This window comes from Coregonus clupeaformis, chromosome 33 (genome assembly GCF_020615455.1).
Source record: "Coregonus clupeaformis isolate EN_2021a chromosome 33, ASM2061545v1, whole genome shotgun sequence".
NCBI lineage: Eukaryota > Metazoa > Chordata > Actinopteri > Salmoniformes > Salmonidae > Coregonus > Coregonus clupeaformis.
The window spans coordinates 33,655,067-33,678,843 of NC_059224.1; the positions used below are offsets into that span (position 1 = coordinate 33,655,067).

At 43.1% G+C, this 23,777-nt stretch overlaps 2 protein-coding genes across 7 annotated transcripts in view; both read left to right on the forward strand.

The window, feature by feature from the left end:
• The first annotated feature begins 7,213 nt into the window (after positions 1–7,213).
• LOC121549039 (heterogeneous nuclear ribonucleoprotein Q) lies at positions 7,214–23,503 on the forward strand. 6 transcript variants are annotated; one of them, XM_041860836.2, is made up of 12 exons: positions 7,734–7,931; positions 9,239–9,404; positions 10,261–10,379; positions 10,460–10,567; positions 10,868–10,981; positions 11,277–11,453; positions 11,601–11,736; positions 11,873–12,078; positions 16,889–17,038; positions 17,148–17,269; positions 18,148–18,517; positions 20,088–23,503. In XM_041860836.2, the coding sequence occupies exons 1-12, from the start codon at positions 7,860–7,862 to the stop codon at positions 20,127–20,129; spliced, it is 1,782 nt and encodes a 593-aa protein (XP_041716770.1). In that variant the 5' UTR covers positions 7,734–7,859; the 3' UTR covers positions 20,130–23,503. The 6 variants fall into 6 exon arrangements, with proteins under 6 accessions (XP_041716769.1, XP_041716772.1, XP_041716770.1 ...); XM_041860837.2 differs by having other exon boundaries at positions 20,091–20,175; XM_041860834.2 differs by having other exon boundaries at positions 7,736–7,931; positions 18,148–18,674.
• LOC121549038 (sorting nexin-14) overlaps positions 20,095–23,777 on the forward strand; it is a 32,372-nt gene continuing 28,689 nt past the window's right edge. The window contains exon 1 of the mRNA XM_041860831.1: positions 20,095–20,180. The gene's annotated coding sequence lies outside the window, so the exon portion shown is untranslated. The remainder of the gene's footprint in view (positions 20,181–23,777) is intronic.

The following is a 23,777-nucleotide window of genomic DNA, read 5'->3' on the forward strand; positions in this document are numbered from 1 at the left end:
CACACGGCCAGGTCTCTGACCTCCTCCCTATAGGCTGTCTCGTCATTGTCGGTGATCAGGCCTACCACTGTTGTGTCATCTGCAAACTTAATGATGGTGTTGGAGTCGTGCCTGGCCATGTAGTCATGAGTGAACAGGGAGTACAGGAGGGAACTGAGCACGCACCCCTGAGGGGCCCCCGTGTTTAGGATCAGCATGGCGGATGTGTTGTTACCTACCGTTACCACCTGGGGGAGGCTCGTCAGGGAATCCAGGATCCAGTTGCAGAGGGAGGTGTTTAGTCCCAGGGTCCTTAGCTTAGTGATGAGCTTTGAGGGCACTATGGTGTTGAACGCTGAGCTGTAGTCAATGAATATCATTCTCACATAGGTGTTCCTTTTGTCCAGGTGTGAAAGGGCAGTATGGAGAGTGATAGAGATTGCATCATCTGTGGATCTGTTGGGGCGGTATGCAAATTGGAGTGGGTCTAGGGTTTCTGGGATAATGGTGTTGATGTGAGCCATGACCAGCCTTTCAAAGCACTTCATGGCTACAGATGTGAGTGCTACGGGTCGGTAGTCATTTAGGCAGGTTACCTTAGTGTTCTTCGGCACAGGGACTATGGTGGTCTGCTTGAAACGTGTTGGTATTACAGACTCAGACAGGGAGAGGTTGAAAATGTCAGTGAAGACACTTGCCAGGTGGTCAGCGCATGCTCGGAGTAAACGTCATGGTAATCCGTCTGAATGTTGACCTGTTTTAAGGTCTTTTTCACATCGGTTACGGAGAGAGTGATCACACAGTCGTCCGGAACAGCTGATGCTCTCATGCATATTTAAGTGTTACTAGCCTCGAAGCGAGCAAAGAAGAGCTCGTGTCACTTGGCAGCTCGCGGCTGTGCTTTCCTTTGTAGTCTGTAATAGTTTGCAAGCCCTGCCACATCCGATGAGCGTCAGAGCCGGTGTAGTACGATTCGATCTTAGTCTTGTATTGACACTTTGCCTGTTTGATGGTTCGTCGGAGGGCATAGCAGGATTTCTTATAAGCTTCCGGGTTAGAGTCCCGCTCCTTGAAATCGGCAGCTCCACCCTTTAGTTCAGTGCGGATATTGCCTGTAATCCATGGCTTCTGGTTGGGGTATGTACGTACAGTCACTGTGGGGAGGACGTCATCGATGCACTTATTGATGAAGCCAGTGACTGATGTGGTGTACTCCTCAATGCCATCGGAAGAATCCCGGAACATTTTCCAGTCTGTGCAAAACAGTCCTGTAGCTTAGCATCTGCTTCATCTGACCCCTTTTATTGACCAAGTCACTGGTGCTTCCTGCTTTAGTTTTTGCTTGTAAACAGGAATCAGGAGGATATGCCAAATGGAGGGCGAGGGAGAGCTTTGAAACGCGTCTCTGTGTGTGGAGTAAAGGTGGTCTAGAGTTTTATTCCCCCTCTGGTTGCACATTTAACATGCTGGTAGAAATGAGGTAAAACGGATTTAAGTTTCCCTGCATTAAAGTCCCCGGCCACTAGGAGCGCCGCCTCTGGATGAGCGTTTTCCTGTTTGCTTATGGTCGTATACAGTTCATTGAGTGCGGTCCTAGTGCCAGCATCGGTTTGTTGTGGTAAATAGACAGCTACGAAGAATATAGATGAAAACTCTCTTGGTAGATAGTGTGGTCTACAGCTTATCATGAGATACTCTACCTCAGGCGAGCAAAACCTTGAGACTTCCTTAGATATCGTGCACGCAATATTAGGAAGGTGTTCCTAATGTTTGGTATACTCAGTGTGTAACGCACATGACATTCTGGCAACTATTTTATAGCGGAGTTGTGCCTGTTGTTCACAACATATTGTATTCTGCCATCTCTTTTTTGTATATATTTCTCAATCTCACTTTTCATCCTTCAACTAAATATACTTTCCTGCAACCCGCCTCACCCAATGTGGAACAGATTATATTATTTCTTATACCTTTTTATCTAGAACCGGCTGAAACTAGCCAGCTAGCCAGCTAACTAGCTACTTGCTATTAGCCACTGTTAGCGGTTTTCACCATTGTCCGTGGCCTGCACTACCTGCCAGCTCTAGCCTGGACAATTATCGGCAAGTCTGCACAGCGCACTATCGACCCAGAACATATCGGATTTTCTGCCGGAATCACTGGACCTTTAACACCGGATCATCGCAACTAGCTAGCTGAAACCGAATGGGTGTTGTTGTTGGCTAATCACCACTGTCCCGAAGCTAGCACCAGTTAGCCTTGAGCTAGCCTCGAGCCAGGCCCATCTCCCGGCTATCTACCTCTCTGTCAACCGGACGGGACCTCCTAGTGTCAACACGGAGCCCCGCTGATCCATCACGACTGGTCTGCCGACGTAATCGCCTGAGGTGGTTTCAACAGGCTTCCCGTTAAGATGACCACGAAGATCCATCTGCTAACCCCGGCCTGCTAGCACACGCAATCAACAGCCGTGCCTCCTGCTCGCCTGTGCCGTAGCAGCCATCGAACCTACTCCCGGACTCACCTATTGCTGTTCACTGGACCTTATGATCACTCAGCTACACAGCTGATGCCTGCTGGACTGTTCCTTTACACGGTACCCCATCCTGTTTATCTGTTTAGCCTCAGTCCAAACTTTCGTCGCCATTAACAGTTGTTGTCTTAGCTCTCTCGAATAACACCTGTGATTGCTTTATGCCTCTTGTCACGCCCTGGCTCTGGGGACACTTGTATGTTGAGCCGGGGTGTGAGTTTCCATTTGTTTGTCTAGTAGTTGTATTTCTATGTTGGCCACAGAGTGGTTCCCAATCAGAGGCAACGAGTGTCAGCTGTTGCTGGTTGTCTCTGATTGGGAACCATATTTAGACAGACTGTTTTCCCACAGTGGTTGTGGGATCTTGTTCCAGTGTGGTTTGTGTTAGACTGTGGACGTCACGTTATCGTTTGTTGTTTTGTTCGTGTAATCATTGAATAAAAGAGTATGTTTGCATTCAACGCTGCGCCTTGGTCCTCCTCCTTCGACGATCGTGACACCTCTCTCCCATGTCAATATGCCTTGCCTATTGCTGTTTCGGTTAGGTCTTATTATACAATTTCACTGTAGAGCCCCCAGTCCCGCTCAACCTGCCTCAGATAGCTCCTCTGTCCCACCCCCCACACACGCGGAGATCGGCTCAAATCGGTGCCTCCAGTGATGCTATCGCTTTCATCATTACCCAACGCTTAGGTTTACCTCCACTAAACTCATATCCTTCCATATCCTTGTCTGTACATGATGCCCTGAATCTATTCTACAACGCCCGGAAATCTGCCCCTTTTAGTCTCTGTACCCAACGCACTAGAAGACCAGTTCTTAAAGCCTTTAGCCGTATCCTTATTCTACTCCTCCTCTGTTCCTCTGGTGATGCAGAGGTTAACCAAGGCCCTGTAGCCCCCAGTATCACTCCTACTCCCCAGGCGCTATCATTTGTTGACTTCTGTAACAGTAAAAGCCTTGGTTTCTTGCATGTTAACATCAGAAGCCTCCTCCCTAAGTTTGAGTTATTCACTGCGTTAGCACACTCCGCCAACCCTGATGTTCTAGCAGTGTCTGAATCCTGGTTTAGGAAGGCCACCAAAAACTCTGAAATTTCCATCCCCAACTACAACATTTTCCGTCTAGATAGAACTGCCAAAGGGGGCGGGGTTGCAATCTACTGTAGAGATAGCCTGCAGAGCTCTATCATACTATCCAGGTCTGTGCCCAAACAGTTTGAGCTTCTACTTCTAAAAATCCACCTTTCCAGAAATAAGTATCTCACTGTTGCCGCTTGTTACAGACCCCCCTCAGCCCCCAGCTGTGCCCTGGATACCATATGTTAATTGATTGCCCCCCCATCTATCCTCAGAGTTCCTACTACTTGGTGACCTAAACAGGGTATGCTTAACACCCCGGCCGTCCTACAATCTAAACTAGATGCCCTCAATCTCACACTCAAATTATCAAGGAACCTACCAGGTACAACCCTAAATCCGTAAACATGGGCACCCTCATAGATATCATCCTGACTAATTTACCCTCTAAATACACCTCCGCTTTCTTCAATCAGGATCTCAGCGGTCACTGCCTCATTGCCTGCATCTGTAATCGGTCCGCGGTCAAACGACCACCCCTCATCACTGTCAAACGCTCCCTAAAACACTTCAGCGAGCAGGCCTTTCTAATTGACCTGGCCCGGGTATCCTGGATGGATATTGACCTCATTCCATCAGTAGAGGATGCCTGGTTGTTCTTTAAAAGTGCTTTCCTCTCCATCTTAAATAAGCATGCCCCGTTCAAAAAATTCAGAACTAAGAACAGATATAGCCCCTGGTTCACCCCAGACTTGACTGCCCTTGACCAGCACAAAAACATCCTGTGGCGTTCTGCATTAGCATCGAACAACCCGCGCGATATGCAACTTTTCAGGGAAGTCAGGAACAAATATACACAATCAGTTAGGAAAGCAAAGGCTAGCTTTTTTAAACAGAAATTTGCATCCTGTAGCACTAACTCCAAAAAGTTTTGGGACACTGTAAAGTCCATGGAGAATAAGAGCACCTCTTCCCAGCTGCCCACTGCACTGTCACCACCCATAAATCTACGATAATCGAGAATTTCAATAAGCATTTTGCTACGGCTGGCCATGCTGTCCACCTGGCTACCCCTACCCCGGCCACCAGCTCTGCACCCTCCACTGCAACTTGCCCATGCCCCCCCGCTTCTCCTTCACACAAATTTAGATAGCTGATGTTCTGAAAGAGCTGCAAAATCTGGACCCCTACAAATCAGCTGGGCTAGACAATCTGGACCCTTCTAAACTTAGCAGCCGAAATTGTAGCAAACCCTGTTACTAGCCTGTTCAACCTCTCTTTTGTGTCATCTGAGAACCCCAGAGATTGGAAAGATGCCGCGGTCATCCCCCTCTTCAAAGGGGGTGACACTCTAGATCCAAACTGTTACAGACCTATATCCATCCTGCCCTGCCTTTCGAAAGTATTTGAAAGCCAAGTTAACAAACAGATCACCAACCATTTCGAATCCCACCGTACCTTCTCCGCTATACAATCTGGTTTCCGAGCTGGTCATGGGTGTACCTCAGCCACGCTCAAGGTCCTAAACGATATTATAACCGCAATCGATAAAAAACAGTACTGTGCAGCCGTCTTCATCGACCTGGCCAAGGCTTTCGACTCTGTCAATCACCGCATTCTTATTGGCAGACTAAATAGCCTTGGTTTCTCAAATGACTGCCTCGCCTGGTTCAAATCGGAGGGCCTGTTGTCTGGACCTGTCTAAATGCTAAGTCAAACTAAATGCATGCTCTTCAATTGAACGCTGCTTGCACCCGCCCGCCCGACTATAATCACTACTCTCGGCGGGTCTGACTTAGAATATGTGGACAACTACAAGTACCTAGGTGTCTGGTTAGACCGTAAACTCTCTTTCCAGACTCACATTAAGCATCTCCAATCCAAAGTTAAATCTAGAATTGGCTTCCTATTTCGCAACAAAGCCTCCTTCACTCATGCTGCCAAACATGCCCTCGTAAAACTGACTATCCTACCGATCCTTGACTTCGGCGATGTCATTTACAAAATAGCCTCCAACTGTAGTTCAGTTGGTAGAGCATGGCGCTTGCAACGCCAGGGTTGTGGGTTCGTTTCCCACGGGGGGCCAGTATGAAAATGTATGCACTCACTAACTGTAAGTCGCTCTGGATAAGAGCGTCTGCTAAATGACTAAAATGTAATGTAAATGTAGTATTTTACAGTGCCATCCGTTTTGTCACCAAAGCCCCATATACTACCAACCATTCTGACCTGTACGCTCTCGTTGGTTGGCCCTCACTACATATTCGTCACCAATCCCACTGGCTCCAGGTCATCTATAAATCTCTGCTAGGCAAATCCCTGCCTTATCTTAGCTCATTGATCACCATAGCAACACCCACCCATAGTATGCGCTCCAGCAGGTATATCTCACTGGTCATCCCCAAAGCCAACACCTCCTTTGGCCGCCATTCCTTCCAGTTCTCTGCTGCTAATGACTGGAACGAACTGCAAAAATCTCTGAAGCTGGAGACTCTTATCTCCCTCACTAACTTTAAGCATCAGTTGTCAGAGCAGCTTACCGATCACTGCACCTGTACACAGCCCATCTGTAATTAGCCCACCCAACTACCTCATCCCCATATTTTTATTTATTTTGCTCATTTGCACCCCAGTATCTCTATTTGCACATCATCTTCTGCACATCTATCACTCCAGTGTTAATACTAAATTGTAATTATTTTGCACTATGGCCTATTTATTGCCTTACCTCCATAATTTATTACATTTGCACACACTGTATATAGATTTTCTATTGTGTTATTGACTGTATGTTTTGTTTATCCCATGTGTAACTCTGTGTTGTTGTTGTTTTTATTGCACTGCTTTGCTTTATCTTGGCCAGGTCGCAGTTGTAAATGAGAACTTGTTCTCAACTGGCCTACCTGGTTAAATAAAGGTGAAATTATTATTATTATTATTTATTTTTATCGCCTTTGGCAGCGTTTACAGCTGTGAGTCTTTCTGGGTAAGTCTCAAGAGCTTTCCACACCTGGATTGTACAACATTTGGCCATTATTCTTTAATCAAGCTCTGTCAAATTGGTTGTTGATCATTGCTAGACAACCATTTTCAGGTCTTGCCTAGATTTTATAGCAGATTTAAGTCAAAACTGTAACTTGCCCACTCAGGAACATATACACCTAAACTTATTTAGGCTTGCCATAACAAAGGGGTTGAATATTGACTGGAGACATTTCAGGTTTTCATTTTTAAGTATTCCACTTTGAAATTATGGGGTATTGTGTGTAGGCCAGTGACAAAAAAATCTCATTTTAATCTATTTCAAATTCAGGCTGTAAAACAACAACATTTGGGAAAAAGTCAAGGGGTGTGAATACTTTCTGAAGGCACTGTACACTTTCATTTGGGTCCATATGCCCTGATACCTTTTCTTGTGAGAATAACTAATTCATGGGACATGAAGAGTGAAGAAGATAGTTATGATGCCTGAAATATTTAACACCTTTGTCTCCCTGTTTGTTCTGGACAAATAATGTTACTATGCCATTGCTTCTGTTCTGTGCCAAAAGCTCCCAGTAGCCCCGCGAAAATGCACCAGCCCGTGGTTAGCAGTTGCAGAAACCCCATAGATGTAGAAGCACTTGCAGGGTCGTCATTCGTTACCGCAGCCACAAAGTCACACACCCCGCATATTTCTACAATATCTATTTTTTTAAATCTAACCACACTGCTAACCATATGCCTAACCCTGATCTTAAATTAAGACCCCAAAACTCATTTCTGTTTATATGACTTAGTCAAGTTTGACTTTGTGGCTGTGGTAACTAGTGACAACACACTCTCAGCGTCAGTCAACTAGCCGCCATTTCACATCATCGGGACGGGAACCTGACCTAAACCTTAAGCCGGGAATCGTAGTTTATTTTATTTTTTTACACACACCCTGAAATCAGACAAAATCATCACCTTGTACCTTGCTGAACTATCGAATGGTAAGTATTTACATGATGTGTTAACTGGTGAAGCTACGCGGATAAGTGACGTGTTTTGTTCTGGCAGTGTTCTCAAACAATGTGGAAAGTGGTTAGCTAACTCGAGTCCTACCCGACATTTTGAAAATGAATTCGTCAGAGCTAGATAACGTTAGCTAGCTAGTTATTTTGCGGCTGGAGACCAGGCCGAAGCGGTGTGACATTTCAGACGAGAAACGCATGACAAAGGTTAATTATCGTTAGCTAGCTACATGTTATTCGCTTTAGCTAGCAACTACTGGTAAGCAGGTTGCTATGGCTAACATTGGCTACGCGGCGTGGATGTCTCGTGGACTGGTCAATGGGATTGCAAAGACTGAAGTCTCTGTAAGTCGCTCTGGATAAGAGCGTCTGCTAAATGACTAAAATGTAATGTAAATGTTGAAACATTGCTTGCTAGTTATCAAACTAATACATTAGCTAAGTCGTTGAAACGTTGAACTGACATTCTCAAACATCTCTTCTTGGCTATCTAACTTACGTTAAAGTTGTTTTCAGTTACGTTATAGTAACGTTAGCTAACGTAGTTAAGCTACTTAGTTAGCTTCCAATGCATTGCTAAACAAGCCTGCAGCAAGAGTTTCAGAAAACAATATGGGTGTACACAAAGCACGTGTAACGTTAGGTAACTACAGTAAGTAGTTAGCTGGTTCTGCTCGAATGCAAATGTTAGCCAATGACTCCCATTGCAGGTAGCTAGTAATATGTTCAGTATAAAGCCTGGTGTCTATGGACGTGTCCTGACAAAAAAAATTGCCCTGTCACCCTAGTATCTAGCTAACTTGTTAAAACAAGACCATCGACGTAACATAACTGATGATGGCTTTTGTCATAACAATTTTTCTTCAATGCAGTAGTTTCGTGATTAGCATAAGAGGGTTGATTTTGTATTATATGCACCAAACTGGCTAGGACAATTAATTAAATGCTTCTTGGTATGCAATGATGTTGCCTGGAAACCCGACGTTGAATTACATTGAATTCTAAGTTGGGCAGAAAATAACGTTTGAATCAGGAAAGTTTCCCCACGACCTCTACATCCAGAATGTTGAATAAAATATTTTAACATACTTTACCTGTTGGTCCTTTTGGATGTAGGAATGTGAGACAGTATGTCCACAGGAAAGTATAATTACATCAACTTTTCAGAGCGCTGGTAGTGCTATCAGATTCACTCGAAACATGTGCACAAGAATAAAAAAATATGCAGGAGATGCATGCATACTTGTCGAGTTCGTGCACTTGTTTACATGGTTCTGTGCATGCTTCAGGTGATAGAAATCTGAACACGACTAGCACTTTAAAAACGTGATGTAATTGTACTTTCCTGTGGATATATTGTCTCACATTCCTGTTCCAAATTGACCAACTGCCAGGACAACCGGTAAAGTACGTTAAAATATCATTTTATTTAACTCTCTGGCTTGTTGAGGTCGTGAGAGGAAACTTTCCTGATTCAAACACTCATTTCTGCCCGACATAGTATTTAATGCCAGGCAACCAATGATGATATGCCTGGAAGTTTGTATGTTTTGCTTATTTGAATTGGCAAAGTGCAGTAGGTACTTATGTGTTATTGGAACATGAACTTACCCGGTTATTCAATAAATGTTACTCATCATTGCATTAAACAGATGGCGACCGATCATGTAAATGGGAATGGTACAGAGGAACCAATAGACACAACTGAAGTGGACACAACTACAGCTGAAGTTACCCATTCAGAAAATTACCAGCCTTTATTAGATGCTGGTTTACCACAGAAAGTTGCAGAAAAACTAGATGCAATTTACATAGCAGGTAAGTGCATGTTATGCATAACCTAACAGTTTGAGTCATGTTCATCCTTTTTAGTTTGTATTTATATTAGAAGCTTAGCAACTTTGTGATTTATTTACAAAATAATAATAGTAACAACAAAGCTATCCTCACCATACCAAAGAACTGTGAATTTGAATGCATTGTGTCTGGATGGAGTTGAGGAGCTAGGCTATGGCTAACCGTAATTCTGCTAATAGGTTATGCATGTATGAACTACACATTGACACATCCAGCCCAAAGCGGGAGGTTTAAAAAATACTTAGTTGTCGCCAAAGTTTCGGAGCATGTCTTTAATAAGGATGTCTTGATATGGTCTCGGGGGCCAGCTGGACATATGCAGGAACAATGGCAGCAGCTGCCTAGGCTGGGACAGGTGATGTCCCCTGAAGGCACATTATGGACATGGTAATTATAACTGGGGTGCAAAAGAAAAGCGTAGTGGGGCGGTTCAGATGTCTGAATTTATTTGTGCATGTACAGCTGACCTGGTTCATGCAGTAGGATTCATACTTTTGGTTGTGGGTGCAGATAGCGAGATAGTTTTCCCTCTTGATGAGCTTGTTTATGTGCATTTCCTTGGTTTCTGTAAGCATAATTCATAATTCTTCATGTTTTATAATGTACAACTAGCCTAGCTGGGACTATTTCAAGCAGTGGCTACACTTTTTTCTTCTATTTTTGTTGTCCACATGATGATCTCTATACTCAAATACTGGAGCAACTCAACATTGCTGTGATGGTTTACCGCTAAGATCTGATTGGACATATTCCCGTGAGTTCTTTGTGCTGTCATTTGGCAAACAATGGTTATACTTGAAATGTCGCTCTTCTACAGGCCTGGTAGCGCACAGTGACCTAGATGAAAGAGCTATTGAAGCATTGAAAGAATTTAACGAAGAAGGTGCTCTGCAAGTCCTGCTTCAGTTTAAGGAAAGTGACCTGTCGCATGTGCAAGTAAGTGGCTGCTGTGTTACACTTGGTTGAAGATTTAATGAAACACAGGGAGTACTAAAAGTTCCAACTTTCCTTTTCAGAACAAAAGTGCCTTCCTCTGTGGAGTAATGAAGACTTACAGACAGAGGGAGAAGCAAGGGACCAGAGTTTCAGATTCCACGAAAGGACCAGATGAGGCGAAAATAAAAGTATGTCAACACCAGGAAGAAAGTTTACTCTTTCTAGAGATGAAAGCATGCCTCTGTTCCAATCTCTTCCCACCACCTTGGCATAGTCTATTGTAAGTCTTGCTCGTTTGTTGGCAGACTTGATCTTGATCTTGACTTAGCTTGTCGGAATATTATACCAATGTTACAAAGGTCTGTCAATTTAGACTAAGTGATCGCATATTTTTGCATAGCTGAGTTATTGTGGTTATGTGTGAAAATCAAGCTGTGTTTGTGTGTGGTTACAGCAACATTAAATGTTTTTTCTTTTGATAATGGCAGGCTCTGCTTGATAGAACCATCTATACACTTGATGTGACAACGGGTCAGCGGAAGTATGGAGGCCCCCCCCCAGAGTCTGTGTATTCAGGTGCTCAACCCACTATTGGAACAGAGGTAAGGTCTTTATCTTTCAGTGAACACTTTTGAATGAGACCATCAAATGTCTACAAATCTCTGTTTGGCCTTATGATGACATTTGTAATTCTGGAGTGACTCTTGTTACACTGAGAGCTTACCGCTAAGATCTGACTGGGCCGAAACGTAAAACGCTGAAATTAAATGTTTTTTTTCTGCTCTCATCTCCTTGATTCCCATAAATATTTTGGGTGTTTACGTTTCCAGAACTGAGCAATTTCTTAGCTGCTCACAAATGTTTCTTCATTACATGTTTCATGACCTCCCTTTGCAGATATTTGTTGGGAAAATTCCTCGAGACTTGTTTGAGGATGAGCTGGTGCCCCTCTTTGAGAAGGCGGGACCTATCTGGGATCTACGTCTAATGATGGACCCCCTTAGTTGCTTGAACAGGGGCTACGCCTTTGTCACTTTCTGCACTAAAGAGGCTGCCTTGGCGGCAGTAAACCTGGTCAGTGTCTCCCCGTGCCTCCAGTTATGGCCTGTCTCTTCAGCCTATCAGTCTGTTTGGAAGTATGCACTTTGGCATTGTCTGTGCCATGGCTGTTTTATATTTATCCTTGTTGTCACACTGGTTGATGAGTTCCTCTTTCCCCAGTGTAATAATCATGAAATACGCCCCGGCAAACACATTGGAGTGTGTATATCTGTTGCCAATAACCGTCTGTTCGTCGGCTCCATCCCCAAGAGTAAAACGAAAGAACAGATTGTGGAGGAGTTTGCTAAAGTCACAGGTAAGAAAGGTCTTTGTTGATGGGTGAGATCGGCACTTTTCATTTTATTAAGTCAACGACATGTCTGTGGTTGTGACTAAATACTTCAAGATCACATTTTGCTCAAACCTCACCTAACTTTTTCTATTTCCAACAGAGGGTCTTAACGATGTCATACTGTACCATCAGCCGGATGACAAAACGAAGAACAGAGGTTTTTGCTTTTTGGAATACGAGGACCATAAAACTGCTGCTCAGGCCAGACGCAGGCTAATGAGTGGCAAGGTGAAAGTGTGGGGGACGGCGGTTACTGTGGAATGGGCAGACCCCATCGAGGACCCTGATCCAGAGGTTATGGCCAAGGTAAGTGATCTGCTGATTACAAAGTGATGAAATAAGGGGCACCCTATTTCCTATATAGTGCACTGCTTTTGACCAGGGCCCATTGGACCTTCTCAAAAGTAGTGCACTATATACAGTGCTTTCAGAAAGTATTAATACCCCTTGACTTATTCTACATTTTGTTACAGCCTGAATTCAAAATTGATTAAATAGATTTTTTCACCCATCTGCACACCATTATCCCAGAAACCCTAGACCCACTCCAATGTGCATACCGCCCCAACAGATCCACAGATGCAATCTCTATTGTGCTCCACACTGCCTTTTCACACCTGGACAAAAGGAACACCTACAGTGGGGAAAAATGTATTTAGTCAGCCACCAATTGTGCAAGTTCTCCCACTTAAAAAGATGAGAGAGCCCTGTAATTTTCATCATAGGTACACGTCAACTATGACAGACAAAATGAGGGAAAAAAATCCAGAAAATCGCATTGTAGGATTTTTAATGAATTTATTTGCAAATTATGGTGGAAAATAAGTATTTGGTCAATAACAAAAGTTTCTCAATACTTTGTTATATACCCTTTGTTGGCAATGACACAGGTCAAACGCTTTCTGTAAGTCTTCACAAGGTTTTCACACACTGTTGCTGGTATTTTGGCCCATTCTTCCATGCAGATCTCCTCTAGAGCAGTGATGTTTTGGGGCTGTCGCTGGGCAACACAGACTTTCAACTCCCTCCAAAGATTTTCTATGTTGAGATCTGGAGACTGGCTAGGCCACTCCAGGACCTTGAAATGCTTCTTACGAAGCCACTCCTTCGTTGCCCGGGCGGTGTGTTTGGGATCATTGTCATGCTGAAAGACCCAGCCACGTTTCATCTTCAATGCCCTTGCTGATGGAAGGAGGTTTTCACTCAAAATCTCACGATACATGGCCCCATTCATTCTTTCCTTTACACGGATCAGTCGTCCTGGTCCCTTTGCAGAAAAACAGCCCCAAAGCATGATGTTTCCACCCCCATGCTTCACAGTAGGTATGGTGTTCTTTGGATGCAACTCAGCATTCTTTGTCCTCCAAACACGACGAGTTGAGTTTTTACCAAAAAGTTATATTTTGGTTTCATCTGACCATATGACATTCTCCCAATCCTCTTCTGGATCATCCACATGCACTCTAGCAAACTTCAGACGGGCCTGGACATGTACTGGCTTAAGCAGGGGGATACGTCTGGCACTGCAGGATTTGAGTCCCTGGCGGCGTAGTGTGTTACTGATGGTAGGCTTTGTTACTTTGGTCCCAGCTCTCTGCAGGTCATTCACTAGGTCCCCCCGTGTGGTTCTGGGATTTTTGCTCACCGTTCTTGTGATCATTTTGACCCCACGGGGTGAGATCTTGCGTGGAGCCCCAGATCGAGGGAGATTATCAGTGGTCTTGTATGTCTTCCATTTCCTAATAATTGCTCCCACAGTTGATTTCTTCAAACCAAGCTGCTTACCTATTGCAGATTCAGTCTTCCCAGCCTGGTGCAGGTCTACAATTGTGTTTCTGGTGTCCTTTGACAGCTCTTTGGTCTTGGCCATAGTGGAGTTTGGAGTGTGACTGTTTGAGGTTGTGGACAGGTGTCTTTTATACTGATAACAAGTTCAAACAGGTGCCATTAATACAGGTAACGAGTGGAGGACAGAGGAGCCTCTTAAAGAAGTTGTTACAGGTCTGTGAGAGCCAGAAATCTTGCTTGTTTGTAGGTGACCAAATACTTATTTTCCACCATAATTTGCAAATAAAATCATAAAAAATCCTACAATGTGATTTTCTGGAGAAAAAAATCTCAATTTGTCTGTCATAGTTGACGTGTACCTATGATGAAAATTACAGGGCTCTCTCATCTTTTTAAGTGGGAGAACTTGCACAATTGGTGGCTGACTAAATACTTTTTTCCCACACTGTATGTGAGAATGCTATTAATTGACTACAGCTCAGCGTTCAACACCATAGTGCCCTCAAAGCTCATCACTAAAAACCTCCCTCTGCAACTGGATCCTGGACTTCCTGACGGGCCGCCCCAGGTGGTTAAGGTAGGTAACAACACATCCGCCAAGCTGATCCTCAACACGGGGGCCCCTCAGGGGTGCGTGCTCAGTCCCCTCCTGTACTCCCTGTTCACTCATGACTGCATGGCAAGGCACGACTCCAACACCACCATTAAGTTTGCCGATGACACAACAGTGGTAGGCCTGATCACCGACAACGACGAGACAGCCTATAGGGAGGAGGTCAGAGACCTGGCCGTGTGGTGCCAGGACAACCACCTCTCCCTCAACGTGATGAAGACAAAGGAGATGATTGTGGACTACAGGAAAAAGAAGAGGACTGAGCACGCCCCCATTCTCATCATCGGGGCTGTAGTGGAGCAGGTTGAGAGCTTCAAGTTCCTTGGTGTCCACATCACCAACAAACAAACATGGTCCAAGCACACCAAGACAGTCGTGAAGAGGGCACGACAAAACCTATTCCACCTAAAGAGACTGAAAAGATTTGGCATGGGTCCTCAGATCCTCAAAAGGTTCTACAGCTGCACCATCGAGAGCATCCTGACTGGTTGCATCACTGCCTGGTATGGCAACTGCTCGGCCTCTGACCGCAAGGCACTACAGAGGGTAGTGCGTACGGCCCAGTACATCACTGGGGCCAAGCTTCCTGCCATCCAGGACCTCTATACCAGGCGGTGTCAGAGGAAGGAAATTGTCAAAAACTCCAGCCACCCTAGTCATAGACTGTTGTCTTTGCTACCGCACGGCAAGCGGTACCGGAGCACCAAGTCTAGGTCCAAGAGGCTTCTAAACAGCTTCTACCCCCAAACCATAAGACTCCTGAACATCTAATCTTATGGCTACCCAGACTATTTGCATTGCCCCCCCCCCCCCCTTGTAAGTAAGCATTTCACTGTAAGGTCTACACCTGTTGTATTCGGCGCATGTGACTAAAATTTGATATGATTTGACAATACCCCATAATGACAGTGAAAACATGTTTGTAGAAATGTTTGCACATTTATTGAAAATGAAAACCGATATCACATTTACATGAGTATTCGCACCTCTGAGTCAGGACATGTTAGAATCACCTTTGGCAGCGATTTACAGCCGTGAGTCTTTCTGGGTAAGTCTAAGAGCGTTGCACACCTGGATTGTACAATATTTGCACATTATTATTGTTAATATTCTTCAAGCTCTGTCAAGTTGGTTGTTGATCATTGCTAGACAGCCATTTTCAAGTTTTGCCTTAGATTTTCATGACGATTTAAGTCAAAACTGTAACTAGGCCACTCAGGAACGTTCAATGTCGTCTTGGTAAGCAACTCCAGTGTATATTTGGCCTTGTGTTTAACATTATTGGCCTGCTGAGGATTTTGCTTTTGCTGAGCTTTATTCTGTTTCTTTTTATCCAAAAAAAAACTCCCTAGTCCTTGCCGATGACAAGCATACCTATGACATGAAGCAGCCACCTCCGTGCTTGAAAAAAGTGGTACTCAGAGATGTGGTCCTCTGTAGCTCAGCTGGTAGAGCACAGCGCTTGTAACGCCAAGGTAGTGGGTTCGATCCCCGGGACCACCCATACGTAAAAATGTATGCACGCATGACTGTAAGTCGCTTTGGATAAAAGCGTCTGCTAAATGGCATATTATTTATTATTTTATGTTTGCCCCAAACATAACACTATGTATTCAGGACATAAAGTACATTTTCGGGGGGACATTTTTTGCAGTTTTACTTTGGTGCCTTATTGCAAACAGGATGCATATTCTGTACAGGCTTCCTTCTTTTCACTCTGTCATTTTAGGTTAGTATTGTGGAGTAACAAATTTGTTGTTGATCCATCCTCAGTTTTCTCCTATCACAGATATTAAACTCTATAACTGTTTGAAAGTCACCATTTGCCTCATGTTGAAATCCCAGAACAGTTTCCTTCCTCTCCGGCAACTGAGTTAGAAAGGACGCCTGTATCTGTGTAGTGACTGGGTGTATTGATACACCATCCAAAGTGTATTTAATAACTTCACTATGCTCAAAGGGATATTCAATGTCTGCTTTTTGTATTTTTCCCCATCAAACAATAAGTGCCCTTCGTCTTTGTGGTTGAATCTGTGTTTGAAATTCACTGCTCGACTGCAGGGCCTTACAATTATCTGTATGTGTGGAGTACAGAGATGAGGTAGTCATTTAAAAAATCATGTTAAACACTATTGCACACAGTGAGTCCATACAACTTATTATGTGACTTGTTAAGCACATTTTTACTCCTGAACATCTTTTGGGCTTGCCATAACAAAGGGGTTGAATTCCTATTGACTCAAGACATTTCAGCTTTTCAAATTTTATTACTTTGTAAACATTTCTAAAAACATAATTCCACTTTGACGTTATGGGGTATTGCAGGCCAGTGACACAAAATCTCAATGTAAGCCATTTTAAAATTCAGTCTAACATAACAAAATGTGGAAAGTCTAGGGGTGTGTATACTTTCTGAAGGCACTGTAGGGGATAGGGTGCCATTTGGGACGATACCAGGGTTTCTGGATAGCATGAGTTTCTGAACGGTTCCAATTTATTTAATCTGTGGAAGGACACTGGAGATTTTCATTGATATATTTCCAACCTGAAGTCTCGCTTCATAGGCTTGCAGTTGATTGATCAACCTTGGATGTCTTTCATTTAACAAAATACAACCGCTAGTCTTCAACTGGGTGGAGATCACACTGATGCCTGTGTGTAACCCATGTAGTTGAAGTTCTTAACACGTTTCCCGTTGTGCATTTCAACCCACAGGTCAAAGTTTTGTTTGTCCGAAACCTTGCAAATAGTGTTACGGAAGAAATACTTGAAAAATCCTTCGGCAAGTTTGGTAAACTGGAGCGAGTGAAAAAACTGAAAGATTACGCCTTCGTTCACTTTGATGAGCGGGACGGTGCAGTCAAGGTACTTATATTGAGTGATAATATAATGACAATACACTGTTGTAAGTAAATGACAGTGCATTGAGGGTGTGTAATTGTATGACGACTGTAGTTTGCCACCATCTCCACAGGCGTTGGCTGAAATGAATGGCAAAGTTCTGGAAGGAGAGCACATTGACATAGTCTTTGCAAAGCCCCCCGATCAGAAGAGGAAGGAACGCAAAGCTCAGAGACAAGCAGCCAAAACAAACATGTAAGAGATGTCTTTACAAAATGTTTTTTTGCGCTCCACTTTAAGGCCCAATTTGAAATTGGTGCATGACTTATTCTAAAGCCTTGTTTACACTGCAGGCCCCAATGCTCAAATCAGTTTTGTTTTCCAAATCCGTTTTGGAGTACTGACAGCAAGGTACAAGTGACCAAATCAGATTTGTGTGTGTTCAGACGGCAGTCATTTGCTGACATGGCTACACTAGTTGTCATAGTAAAGATGGATGTGTGTGCAGTGGTGTAGGCTGATCGGTGGTGCTCGTGCTTCCTATCACTCAAGTTATGTAGCAAGCTAAGGTAACAACAATGCCTGCCATGGACGTTTCCCAGTTGCTTTGAATGTTCAAGTAGTGTAATAACACTTAAAGCCTTTTAAAACAAGTCCTTTTTGGCTAGCCACAGCAGTCAACTATCTAGCTAGGTAGCTGTTTATCTTTCTAGCACATTCACTCATTTGTTTGTAAACAATTAACAAGCTAGGTAGCTACAGTGTGTTCTTGTCAAACTGTCAAAACAGCAGCTAACAAGCAACAAGATATGCAAAATAACAGTCTAAAAACCACTTGGGGGCAAATAAATCAGATTTGACCATTCAGACAAGTTGCATGGCCAGGAATCAGATTTGTATCTACGAAGGTGGTTTGAAATGTGTGTTGAATTATCTGATTCCATGTGATTTTTGGCTGTTCAGACTGCCGGAAAAATAACAACAGATTCTAATCGGATATGCAAGAAAATAGGATTTGAGTCACCTTAAACTGCCAGTGTGAACAAGGCTTTAGTCATCAAATCAGAACAATGAGTCAATGTGTGTTCAGGGCCTTGAACATTTTTGCATGGTTCTGCTTGTTTCTCCCATAGGTATGATGATTATTATTACAACTACGGCCCCCCTCAGTTGCCCCCTCCCACAAGAGGCGGCCGGGGTAGAGGTGGTGGTAGGGGAGGGTATTCTTACCCACCCGACTATTATGGCTACGAGGATTCCTACGATTATTATGGTTATGATTACAACAACTACTGCGGGGGATACGAGGACCCCTACTACGGCTATGATGACTTTCAGGCTCCCGCTAGAGGAAGAGGGGGCAGAGGTGCACGGGGGGCATCCCCAGCCAGAGGCCGAGGCGGGCCAGGCACTCCCAGGGGCAGAGGTGGCTTTTCCCCGTGTCGTGGTCCAGGATCAAGCAGAGGTGCCAGAGGAGATGTGCAACAGAGAGGACGCGGCGGGGTACGTGGTGCGAGGGGTGGCCGCGGTGGAAATGTAGGAGGAAAGCGCAAAGCTGATGGGTACAACCAGCCAGATTCCAAGCGGCGCCAGACCAATAATCAGAACTGGGGCTCTCAACCCATTGCTCAGCAACCGCTCCAAGGTGGTGATCGTTCTGGTAACTATGGTTACAAATCTGACAACCAGGAGTTTTATCAGGATTATTTTGGGCAACAGTGGAAGTAGAACATTAGGGCATTGATTCCAAATCCTTTTTTAGAGACTTGATCTGATTTGCCCTAAATCCATATGGTTGCCTCCCTTTTTTCCAATTTGGTGACTGGCAAGATTTATCTTGTATATATTTTACAAATCCGCTTGGACTTGAACAGTAGTCACACTTCCACCTGCTTCTGGCGAACTGGTTTTTATATTTTTTAAGTTGATTAATGCGATTTCCATAATCAGGTTTAAACATTAAACATTTGCAATCATGTGATCCAGCTGTCTTATTTGGCTGTAGTTTTATGTATGTTTTTAGCGATTCCATGTTTTAAGTAGCTAACAGCAACTAAACTTATGTCTCCTAAACATGTACCTATTTAAAACAAATGAAACTACAATTTGTATGTTACAGAAGATAATGCTAGGAAATGGCGTGTCTTGTAAAAAGAAAAAAGACTAGTCCTATTTATTGGGCTTTAAATTTTGGCTTGTATTTTTTACTGTTGGTCTGCTTTAATAAACATACACACACACGTGTACAAAACCTCAAATTGTTTCAAATTCATGTTTCGGCAAAATCGCTCTTCAAATTTAAGGCTCCTTGTGGAAGAAATGGACTAAAGGTTTGCTTTTGTTAGCCATATGCTGCAATGTCACTTTTGCATGACATAAAAAAAATATCACTTAGCTCAGCAGTCGGCATCTTCCACAATTCAAGTGTTACGTATGTGTAGAGACGTACTCCATCATTTGAGTTTCGTTTTTTTATTTCAAGACCGTATCTCAAACATTCTCAATTTAGATTTCACAATTTCGTAGCCCAAATTAAATGGATTCTCGTTAAAGAAATCCCATGAAAATAAGTGGTCTTTCATTGATGGCCACTTCAAATCTATCCCTTTGGCTATTAAGAAATCAGTCTGGCGATTTTCTTAACCCAGAAGGATCTACATAGTCATTGGTAGCCTTAACACGGATCTTGCGTGTTTCTCAAATTGAGCAACGGTGGGAATAATTGGCATGCATGAACTGTCTATAGGTAGTGCTTGTAGTTTGGCCATACCCCCCAATCTTTCTACATCCCAACCACTTGACTCTGGTCACCTTTTAAATAACACAGCAAGGCCACTGTTCTGCTCGACCTTTTCCTGAAGGCATAACCTTGCTGCATGTGAAGTTGAAGGGTGTGGAAGTCTTGGTGAATGCTTAGAAACACGTTTGCTTTTTCCTTACTCAAGTTAATTTGTTTGCCTTTAATGTCCATTAGACTGTGTTTACTGTAGTTACATGTGGGTAGCTAGCTAGATGTTATGTGGTCTTCTGTTGTGATCTATCTTCTAATTGCATCCTTTTGTTACCTGACTAGCAGGGAAAAGGGGTCGAGGCCGGTCCTGACCTGTCACTATGAAGACTGACCTGCTATGTGGGGTTATACCGGAAGCTGCCAATGGAAGTGATGGTAAGGTCAACTCAATGGTCCAATGATATTCCAGCCTTACAGGAGCATATCTCCCAGACTGCCAGATTAGAAGATAATCAAAAGGGCAAACTCGAAGACACTTGTTGCTTGGACTTTTTAGGCCATGGCTGCGAGTAGAGTTTTCACCCCTCTGGAAACCTCTTAAAGCTAAGGATCCAGATCACGTTCTGCGCATGTTATTTTACGCACACTACGTAGCTGCTGCTCACACTCCCCCCCTCGCTTCACGTTTCTCTTTTTACTCACCCTCTTCCGAACCATGGGTAGCCTATGTCTCTGCCTCATATTTCTGAAGAGCTGAAATAACCCCGAAGTGATTTGATCTAACATTCCAAAAAATATATTATGAAGGCTATACAACCATCTGTCTGTTTTAACGGATATTGCAGTTGCACAAGCAGGACGCAGTCCTTACACATTAATTCCATTTGAGAAAAAACAATCAGGTTTTTGTGTGAGGTAGGCTCATCTTTTATAGTCCTATCGTAGACACTAGCCAAAGTTCCTGAAAAAAACAAAACAATACTACTTTGACTGCCTCCTGCTTAGCTAATGCTTGTAATTATGGAAAAATTTAATTAAATCTCTAATTAGACTGCGTCTCTGTCTTGCTTGTGTTTTGATATGCTGCCTAAATAGCTGCATGTAACTCCGCACTTGAGTTTTGCGTTGTAACCACACTCAGGCCCTACGAACTGCTATTTCGCTTTTCAATAATCATGCAAGTACCGCACGAGTAAGCGGCCTAGCATTTCCAACTCCGGGCAGCTGAACGTTCTAGGCAGGCGAGTATGTATCTGGACAGGTAACCAGAGTCTGACAATGGGAGAGTTCGTTTTGCATCGCCCGGCGGGCTATTATTCTTTACGGCGTTTTGTCAACTACTGCTTTAGACAGCCTACTATTTGTCATAATTTTCATTGTATGCTGCCATATCGTAGCGAGAGTTGCTGAAAAAAGAACTAGCCAATGTTTGCGATAATGAGAAAATTAAATTAAATCACGATTTTGATTGCCTGTGTGTCATGCTTGTGTTTGATATGCTTGCCTAAGTGGCTGCATGTTAACGCAGCAGCTAAGGACATTAAATCGCTAGACTGCTTTTGTGTCGTGCTTATGTTTGCAACAGACAACTGTTACAACCGACAAAGTTTGTACGAGCATCGATCATGTCGTTTGTGTACAACATGATGGCTGCATGTAGCCTAACACCCCTCCTGAAAAAAATAATAACACTAAGTCACGCTTGAGGCATGGAAAGCATGCCTTTAGCATAGACTGTAAACAAAAACAACAAAAAAACGTTTTAGTATAGGCTACAACATGAAGTGTGCCCTCCATGTCAAGGAGGGTGAAGCAGCAGCGGACCACTGAGCAGAATCTACTGTATGCAGCGGAGTGGCCAGCAGCTACGTAAAACAAATAATAATAATGTACGTGCAGAAATCTCTATCATTAGCCACGGCAAGTGGGGTTCCAGAAAATCCAAAACCACAGCCACTCTGTTTTTATAAGCTTGCCACCTCCCCCATGTCCCCAAAGAATATGCCATTTAAAATGACTATTGAAGATGTTGCGTTCCCAGTGGACTGTTCATCCTGAAGTGGTTATGACTTTTGCACTTTGTCTAAATTTGAAGTGGCTCAGAGGAGCTTGACGCTAATGTATATTTGTGTGCTTAATGCAGCTTTACGATGGAAAATACATGTTTAATTCTGTTTGGATTGGTTTTAAGATAATGTTTAGCAGGTTGTTAGGTTAACCACCTGGCATAAATGGTCAGGCATTCCAGGAAAGTGGTTATTTTCAGAACTTGTCTTTTAAAGGGTTGGTTAACTACCTCAGTACAGAGGATACAACTGCCCTGTCTACTGTAAGTAGGGAAACTTAATTGATGAAAGCAAGGCTTGTTCCACCCACTAAATAGCACAAGGGCAACAGCAGAGCACATGTAGTTTGTTTATTATAGGTGCTGCATGCTGTTATTCTAACACTGCCAACAGTCAAACTGGGCATGTTAAATAATCTCATGTAATGAGCGAATGAATGAACAAGCCCTGCTTTCATATGGTTTGAACTGAATTGGCTATGTGCTTATTCAGATAATGTAGTTACTGGTTGTATAATAGTTTAGGAACAGTTTACTTTTTGTAAAAGCTTGAACACCAGAAAGACATCTACTTTTTTTCAGAAGCATTGCAGTGTCCCTTTTTCTTTCCGGGATAGGATAGTAAGTATTTTGTATGTGATCTATTCCTTTTGGTTGCCTGGAAACCTGACGTTGAATTGCATCTAATTCTACGTGGGGCAGAAATTAGTGTTTTGAATTAGGAACGTTTCCTCTCACGACTTCTACAAGCCAGAATGTTTAATAAATGATATTTTAACATACTTTACTGGTTGTCTGTGAAGTTGGTCCTTTTGGCGGTAGGAATGTGAGACAACATATCCACAGGAAAGTATAATTACATCAACTTTTCAGAGCGCTGGTATTGCATTCTGATTTCTATCACCTGAACCATGCGCAGAACCATGTAAACACGTTGCAGGAGCTCAGCATGTATTTTCATCTTGTGCGCATGCTTCAGGTGATAGAAATCTGAATGCACTACCAGCGCTTTGAAAAGTTGATTTAATTATACTTTCCTGTAGATATATTGTCTCGCATTCCCACCGCCAAAAGGACCGCACGGACAACTGGTAAAGTATGTTAAAATATCATTTTATTCAACATTCTGGCTTGTAGCGGTTGTGAGAGGAAACTTCCTTGATTCAAATGCTAATTTCTGCCCGACGTAGAATTCTATGCAATTCAACGTTGGGTTTTCAGACAATACTTTTGGAAGGTTGCATACACACTTACGTTTGAAAGCCATCAGTCTACTTTGTGTACAGATATTTGCCTAATCATGATGTACAACATGAATGTCGATCAGACATCCATGAGCTGCCTTTTTGTCACATTTTAAGTATGTGACAATTGTCTTGACTCTGCATCATGTTGAGCATGTAATCACAGAGTTAGCTGGATATGACTGGGTTCATCCAGTTCAAATGGGATACTGCAGCTTTTTAAAAATGTATTTATTTCCCATGGATTGCATAAAGAAGACTGAACAACTTGATCAGGTTTTGTACACAGTTGACTCCCTCTATCATCTCAAACAATTATTTGAAAAACTGTTACCAGTTTTAAACAATTGTTGGTGGCTAACAATTGTTTTTGCATTCTTGCAAATAAATTGTTTTATACTGTTGAGGCGTGTGTAACTTATAAAAAAAAATAAAGGTCTTGATTTTCATCACTGTCTTAACTTATTGCAGTGCTCTTGTATTATCCATATGACTGTATTCATCCTTGTTGTATATATTTAAATGTAGATGTTATGGAATAAGGCTGACAATTCAACATGCTGCTTAGTGCACCACACCTTTTGGTATGGAATTTACAGCAATAGTTAAATATGAATTTAATTTATTCACTGAAGTTCGTGTCAATATTTCAAACAGGCTATTTCGTTTAGGAAACGAAATGGTTTATGATTATGAATGCCAAACAATTACCAGCAGAGACTA